This window comes from Hydra vulgaris, chromosome 07 (genome assembly GCF_038396675.1).
Source record: "Hydra vulgaris chromosome 07, alternate assembly HydraT2T_AEP".
NCBI lineage: Eukaryota > Metazoa > Cnidaria > Hydrozoa > Anthoathecata > Hydridae > Hydra > Hydra vulgaris.
This window is the reverse complement of record NC_088926.1, coordinates 19,200,962-19,210,060: the sequence shown is the minus strand read 5'-3', so window position 1 is coordinate 19,210,060 and position 9,099 is coordinate 19,200,962. Positions and strand designations below refer to the sequence as shown.

The window sequence follows — 9,099 nt, the reverse complement described above, 5'->3', positions numbered from 1 at the left end:
TAAGTTGGCACTTGAAGGACACCCAGTTATGGAGATATACGGCTGGCTTGATAGTTCAGTAGCGCTGCATTGGATCCTTAATGACAATCGTAAATGGAAGCAGTTTATATCAAATCGTGTCAAAGAAATCAATAAACGAAGTTGGATTATCTGGCGCCACTGCCCAACCAATCAGAACCCAGATGATATTGAAAGTAGAGGAATTAAAAATAGAAAAATTCCACAAATATGGTTCAACGGTCCAACATGGCTTGCCAAATAGAATGAGTGGCCACCCAATATAGTTCATACACAAATAGTAGAAGTTAATCCAACAAAAATGCATAACCTTGCCACAGTCGAGAGGTTTAACTACTTTGAACTTATGAACAAGTATCAACTTCCAAAAGTTATAAGAATGATGGCATGGATCTTAAGAATCATTATCAATCTCAAAAGTAAAAGAAAATGTCGAGGTGTGCTATCAGCTACTGAAAGGAACAACGCAATGCAGAAGCTGATCAAAATTTCTCAATACGAATTTGAAAAATCCGAACAATATAAAGAAACCTCAGAAAGATTACGATTACATAGAAATCATGATGGGCTATAAGTTTGCATAGGTCGTATACAAGGTGAGCACCCAATATTTTTACCTCGCAAACACCCCTTTACAAACTTGGTTATTCAAAGAGCACATGCACAGACTCACCATGGGATAGTTAGTCTAACAATGTCCAAGTTTCGTGAGCATTATTGGACAGATACCTTACGTAAATACCAAGTAAAAACAACGTAAATACCAAGAAAAAAACAATTATATACGATTGCAATTGGTGTAAAAGATTTAGGTGCAAACCATTACTAGCTCCATTAACAGCTGATTTGCCAAAGTACCTAACTAAAAGTAAATACTCCTTTGAAACTATTGCTTTGGATTTCGCTGGCCCAATCGAATATAAAGTAATTAATTAAGTAAAAGAATATAAGTTTATACATGTGCAACTTCAAGAGCAACCCATTTGGATCTACTAAAAACAATGGAAAATGAAGATTTTTGAAGAAGTATTAAAGAAATGATTGCAAGAAGGGGCACACCTGCACTCATAATAAGCGACAATACTAAAACATTTGTAAGTACTGCAAGGTGGCTCCGGCGATTGCAGAGAGACCCGCTGATAAACGAATACTTAGATGAAATGAACATAAAATGGAAGTTTAATTTAGCAAGAAGCCCATGGTGGGGAGGTTTCTTTGAAAGAATGGTGGGGTTAGTAAAAAGATCATTACACAAAGCAGCTGGAAGGATTCGTCTGACTTTCGAACGACTTAAAGAAGTTTTGATTGATATTGAAAATACATTGAATAACCGACCATTAGGATATATTGAGAACGATATTCAACTTCCGATATTAACACCAAACATGATTTTACATGGGAAAGGTATAACGATCCCTTCCGAAAATACAGAAGATGACGATGATGAAGATTTTAACAACAAAACGACTGCATGAGCAATGCGGTATATCACAACATGCAAGAACTTAGAGTGGAAAAAGTGGACAAACGAGTACTTAAGATCATTACGAGAAAATCACCCGTGCAAAGGCTATAACCAAAAGAACATAGCAGGGGGAGAGACTTTTACTTAAAGGAGAAGAAAAGAACAGAGGTGAGTGGAAAACTGGTATGGTAACGAAACTTGTACGCGGAGAAGATAATATAATCCGCGGTGCTAAATTAATAACGGGAAATAATCAAGTAATGGAAAGGCCGATTCAGATGCTTTATCCGTTGGAAATTTGCCAAGATCCTACTGAGATCACGGAATTCCTAAATGATTCTAAACCTAGCGAAAACATAACAGCAGAGCAAACAAAAACTCTGAAGCAAAGACCTTCACGAATGGCGAAATCAAAGGCTGAGGAACTTATTAAAATTACAGGACTTAATGAACATTTTGATGAGAATTTGTAGATGTTCTCTACAAATTGGGGGTAGTGTGTCATAAACATTTATTTAACCACGCAATAACGTCTAGTATTTTTACAGTAATTAATATATGGTAGAAAGTTGGTAATTATTATCTTAATTTTAGTTACTGATAATTGCCAACTATGTCAGATTTAGTATAAATAACGCTGTTTTCTTAATAAGAATATATAAAAACAAGTCACAAAAAATGCGTTGAGTCGATCTTCCTTGGTCAGTTAAAAACAAAGAAATATTCACAATAATTTAATACATTCAAGTTTTTAAGCAATTGATCGGCACGAGTGAATTTATTTTTATTATAAAACTTGATACGTGTTTCTGGTGTATATAAAAAGAATTTAGCTTAGATTTATATGTACTCAGTGCCTTCCTGAAGAGATCTCAGAGGGAGGGGGTGGGGTATGACGTATCTGTTTTTTGCCAAGTAAGGCCAAGAAAATTTTTTTTTGCCGACTAAATCTGAAGAAAGAAAAAAAAGAGAAGGTCCTTGTTGCCTGCCATTCGCCAAGTGCCAACTATAGACCTAATTTTGCCAACTCCAATGTTCAATTTGCCGACTGATAAATTTCGTAGGGGGGCTAGACACCCCTCTACGCCCCCCTCTCTCTTGGGACGCCTCTGTTTGCACTTCCTCAGACATGTTAGATAACTTGGTATAAAGAAAATGTAAAAAAATTTTTAGATTCTCTTGCGAAAGTATGGGTATAGAGTATATTTTTTGATATTTTTGTATTTATTGTTTTTCTATAAGCTTTCCAAATAAAATTTTGGAATAATTATCCCAAGAAACCATAATTATCCCAAGAAACCATAATTATCCCAAGAAACCATAATTATCCCAAGAAACCATAATTATCCCAAGAAACTTAACTGTTTCAATTCTTTTGATGTTTATATTATAAGTTTTTAGTAATAGTAGCATGCTTATTATATCGATTTTCTGCTGGTTGGAATGAAACAAGATGTATTTTGTTTTTTCTGTAATTATAAATAATTTGTTTACTTTAAACTAGATGCTTACGTTCTCAAAGTAATTGTTCACAGATTCATAAAGGTCTTTAATTGATGTTGATGAACAATACAAATTTGTGTCATCAGCAAATAATATTGCATCGAGTTTTCTAGGGATTGTGGAAGATCTTTATATAAACTAATAATAAAATCTTTAATATGAATTAAAAAGAAATGAAAATATTTTACAAATATTAACATTAAAAACCTTATAAAAATAACCGCAAACCACGTAATCATGTCATCAAACCACGAAATCGCGTCATCAAACCACTTAATTAAACCACGTAGTCATGTCATCAAACCACGTAATCACATCATCAAACTATGTAATATTTACCGTATCACAACGTTAGAACTATTTTGTTCTATCTCCTAATTTTAGAGTTTTGAGTCGGGATAAAAACAACATTTAGATTTAAATGAAACAAGAATCAAATTAACGAAATAGGTTATTTATATATATATATATATATATATATATATATATATATATATATATATATATATATATATATATATATATATATATATATATATATTATAGGTTATAGATATATATTATGTAGCCACGATAATAAGGTGCAGGCTTTCACTTTCAATTTTAAAAGTAAAAAATTACATAAATATAATTCTTGTTCCGGCCGGAATTATTTATTAAGAATTCCGACAAATCCGGTTCCGGCTGGAATTGAAAATTTCCAATCCGGAACACCCCTAGTTTTGAGATAAGATAATTTAAAAAATAAAAACTTTAGAAGACAGCATATAAAAATTTTTTTATTACTTGTGTTTTTTCCGCATCTTTTATGATTATAACTTAGGTTTCGATTTAGTAGAAAAATATAATTTTGAGGAACATAATCAATAATCAATAACTCAAATTTTTTAAAAAGTGGAAACTGAACAAAATAATTCTAACCTCGCGATATATTTTAGAGTTTTCCTAATGACGTAATAATATGTGGTTTCAACAAAACTTTTACGCCAGTTTTCATTCTTCTGATTCTTCCGCATTATTGTTTATTTAGTCATCTCCAATTGGAAAGATCGCGCATTTTTTGGTGTTAGAGAAATTTCCAGACAAAAAACAAATTTCAAGCATTTATATGTTTATACTTATGTTAAATAAGAATGCTTTGCAAAATATTGCAATGATTGGAGCCTGGGAATACACTTGAAATCAACTAGTTGATAAAATATTTTATTTACCATTCTAAGCAAAATTTATATTCATCGATAAATTTTAAAATTCATAGAATAATCTATTAGCTTTCAAAAAAATAACCATATAAAATTTGCTACTCAAATTGAAGAAGCTTCTAAAAACTTTTGTTCAAAACACAAATAAAGACTCTATTTTTCAATAAAATGAAAACTCTTCTTGCAAATTTTTACATAAATTTATATTTGATAATTATCAACAAATATTGAAACTATCAACAAATATTAAAAACCGCTTAAACATTAAAAATAATAACTAGTTAAAAACCATTTTAATCGCAATTCAAATAGTTGTTACAAATGTCCTAGAGTTTTCCAAAATAAAATTACCAGAAGTGGTATAGTAAATTGATGCCAGAGTATGTAGGGGAACGTAGTAATGCATTTGACCGATGTGAGTTTTTTTCTTTTTAATAAGTTTCATAAGTTTTTGCCGAAAATACTTATAGATATATATTCTTAGAAGGGGAAAACCATTTTTCACTATAACGCCATTCAAAGCACTAAAGTATTTTGACACTTTACCTTTATCAATGCACTGATGTCGAACTGAACTAGTGCCCTCAGGTTGTCGCAGAGTAAACTTATGCCCATGCCGGCGCTTAATCAAAGTTCACCACTGGTTGCTTTGAAGTATCTTCTTGAAGTTAACTATATGCTTTGCGGCATATTTCCCAGCATAATTTAGGAACTGTGACTTTCCAAAACCAACCCCTAACTTTGCTCTATTGCTTGAATAATCGATAAGTTATTCTTCTATTGCAAATGGTAGGGTAGGTTTTCTTCCTGACTTTGCTCCAATAACAACTTTTCCAGAGAGCCTGTCTCTCAATGTTGTACGAGGCACATTGTACAATATTGCTGCCTTACCAACTGAAAATGATGGCTTTAATCTGACATGCTTAATTGCACTCACCGTATTTTCCTTACTCCATTTCAGGAATTTGCCCCGTTTCTTAACAGTGACTGGCTGATCAATGGAATGATTGAAACCATTAAAGGTGAGTTTCCACTCGTCCGTTTTTTTCACGGGAACGGGAAAGGAAAGAAAAAATAGGCACGTGAGCATGCGTAATACAAGTTTTATTATGTCCGAAGGAAAACTACGCATGCTCACGTGATTGTTTTTCCTTTCCATATCTCGATCCCGTATAAAAACGGATGAGTGGAAACTCACCTTAACACGAGTTAAAGAAACATCAAGTGTTAGTAGCTGTTTCATTTGATAAATGTCAAGAGCATTACATGTTGAAGGAGTTACACCATCATGAAGATGAGTTGTATTATGACATATTGTAGCCTCTGTTCCAACCAACATCCTGTGAAATCTTCGTGATGATCTACAACCACCTCTTGTTTTAACCATGGTTTTAAAAAACATGATGTCCTTAGTATATATCTTTACAAAGTTTTATGATTTTGAATTTCGATTAATTTTTAAATTTCATCCCAATTTAATAAAAAATTAATAGAAGTCACGGCGAAAAGTTGTTTTTTTTTAACTGCTGGTAGCGAAAGAGTTAAATCTCATAAATATGTCTTAATGTAACACGCTGCATCTATTCTCGCCCACCCAGGCGAGGTTGAATGCATTGAGCGATAATATATTTATTCTGTGGGCGAGATTAAGTTAATTTGGGAGGTTAAACAGAAAACAACTTTATGCATATTCTACTATTTCAAACGAGAGAATAAAATGTGGAGAATAAAATGTGGAGATTAAAATGTGGAGAACAAAATAAAATTATAATCTAAAATGCACAATAACTAATTAACTCGGTAGAGTTGCATTAACTGGTTTAAATTCGGCAAATTAAGTAGCAAAAATCAACAAATTTTCCTTAAGTGATAATTCATTATTTGCGGTTCCTCTGAGGTTGGTTGTTATGATCTGATGAAGGTTGGCTTGCTGCTCTAAATAAATGTCTTTGCGATGATGTAGCGTGTGTGTTAACGGATATTAACAATCAAAGATGGTGGGCGAGATTGAGTGATGGGCGAAATAACATTAAATTAAACCCTATAACCTTATTCTGTTTCTGATAACATAAAAGCATTTCTAAATATTGCTTATTATTATTGTTTACCGGCTCTGAGACGTAACGTATCGTTAACTATATAATTAACAGGAAATGTTAATATTCGATTCTAAATCTATAAAAAAGTCGATTATCTCATTCTATTCCATTTTTATTCGATTACAGCACGTGACACTCGTCAAATTAAGAGTAAAACAATTATAAAATCTGAGAAATGAAAATGAAATCGAATTCAAATTTAAGTTTTTTTCATTATAGCCTAACTAACTTAGTTTATTAAGTTATAATTTAAATATTAAATATTGTACAATTAAGCTGCAGTAAATTATTATATATAGTGCAATAGGTGCACTAAATGCTTATTTAGTGCAGCTATTGCTTAGAACTACAATGTGTTATAAGAACAATAACGAAGTAACTGAATATTACAAACTGTTATAAATAAAATTTAGCTCTTTATTTAATCAATTACGCGTAAATTAAAAATTTTCTACTTCTTTTATGAGTTATCTTTTAAAGTTAACATCATAAAAAAATAATTATCAATAAAAACTTTTTTTTCATGCAAGTACCTAACTATAATTTTTTTCATCATTCCAAACCGTTTGGTATTCTTAGGGTACCTAAATAACAAACAAACAAACAAACAAAAAGCTGCGACCCAAGAGTTTAAACGCAATAAAGATTTGGCCAGTGATAAAATTTGAGACTCAGTAAATCAAGAGCAAGCAATTCGTTTGAGCGATTCATTTATATACTTAGATGCAGGAGAATGGACATTTCCAATAACCGACTTTCAGCGTTATGACTTAATTCAAAACAGTCCCCATCAAAATATAAAGAAATCTGATGAAAGTTACCCCAATGACGCAAATAATAGACATTTTTCTAAATTTCATTTTACGCGAAAATTGATTAATGGCGAAACTCAACACCGCAAATGGTTAGTTTACTCCTTGTAAAAAGATAAGGTTTATTGCTTTCCTTTTAGATTTTTTTCGCATACACAGATTCAGATGGTGAAAAAAGGATGTTGTGACTGGAAAGATCTGAGTTGGATATTGCATAGACATGAAAAAAATCAAGGACTCATGGAGTGCATGGTTAATGAGATGGAATTTCATAAAAGAATTAAAAACGGAAAAACAAAGGAAGATGAAAACAAGGGCTTGATTAGAAAATCTCAAAATATTGGTATAATTTGTTTGTAAGATTGATTGATATAATAAAATTTTCAGCCTCCCACAATTTGGCATTTAGAGGTCATTGCGAATCACTTAACCTGGACAATAGCAGAAACAGTGGTAACTTTATATACTTAAGTTTAAGTTGTTATTCAAATATGATCTGAGGCTAAAGCAGCACTTGTAACAAAATAATGAAATGCAAATTGCTCAAAATTATTTGAGCCACGACATTCAAAATGAATAATTATATTGATGTCTAAAACAGTTATTGATGAAATTACACACAGAGTTAAACGAGCAAAATGCTATGCCTTTTTGCTCGATTGCACCAGAGATGCAAGTCGTATTGAACAAGTGTCAATAATATTGAGATTTTGCAATTTCTCATCTGGAGCAATAGAGGAACATTTTTTTGGTTTTATTGCCGTTACGGAAACTACAGGAGAGTATTTAGCAAACTCCATATTGCAAGAACTAGAGAGAAATGGTCTGGATATTCAAAATTGCCGAGGACAGGGATATGATAATGGCGCTAATATGGTAGACATTAATAAAGGTGTCAGAACAAAAATGCTCAACATTAATCCAAGAGCATTCTTGACACTGTACGGATGTCATAGCTGGAATATATTTTTAACAGATGTAGCTAATTCTTCTACAACAGCTAAAACATTTTATGGGTTTATTAACAAAATCTATGTACTCTTTTCGAAGTCAAGCAAGCGTTGGGAACTTACAAAAATTAAATGGAAACTAGCACTAAAACCTCTTTCAGAGACTCAGTGCGAGAGTAGAATTGAAGCAGTAAAAGCTATACTGTTGCATTTGATAATGTTATCGAATGTGTAAATGACTAGAAAAATAAAATGGACGATTCGGAAACTCTAAGTGACTGCAAAGCAGTTTTGAACGAAATGTTAACTTTCGAATTTATTGTGTCTATACACGTGTGGTATGAGATTTTATTACATGTAAATAACATAAGTAAACTATGGCAATCAATTCCAGTTAACTTAAATTAAAAGTTGCTGTTGATACTTTATGTTCATTTTGTACTAGAATTCAAGAATTCCGTGATACTGGATTTGAGAAAAGCGCTGCAGATGCTCGATTGTTTGTGGAAAATAACGCTTACAAAATTGAGTCACAATTTAAAGAAAAAAGAATCGCACAAAAAAAAAACGAATGTTCGGTTATGAACACATGGATGAACCTATACAATCTGCTGAAACACAGTACAAAGTAAATTTTTTTAACACAACGATAGACGCAGTCATAGTCGACCCTGAATATTAACTATGACCGCGACTATGATTTAAAACGCTTAATGGAAATTTTGATAGTTTTGGTTTTATTTAAAATATCAATTATTTGAAATTTTTGCCAAGAGAGGACCTGCTCAAGGATTGTTATAATTTAGGTACAATACTTCAAGAAGGTGAAAACAGCGACATAAATCCTTTGGAACTTTATGAAGAACTGCAAATTTTAAAATCTATTTTACAAGAAAATATAAATGATGCAAAGCAACTCATACAGTACATTTGAGAAAATAATTTTGAAGAAATATATCCAAATCTTTACATAACAATCAGAATCACATCATGCTCACAATTCCAGTATGAACAGCTTCTGCTGAGAAAAGCTTCTCAAAGTTAAAACTG

The 9,099-nt window shown here is 31.9% G+C and overlaps 1 protein-coding gene across 1 annotated transcript; it reads left to right on the top strand.

Annotated features, from left to right (window-relative positions):
- Positions 1 to 1,055: 1,055 nt before the first annotated feature.
- Positions 1,056 to 1,493, top strand: LOC136082610 (uncharacterized). The gene has a single exon (XM_065802025.1). The coding sequence runs from the start codon at positions 1,056 to 1,058 to the stop codon at positions 1,491 to 1,493; it is 438 nt and encodes a 145-aa protein (XP_065658097.1).
- Positions 1,494 to 9,099: the final 7,606 nt, after the last annotated feature.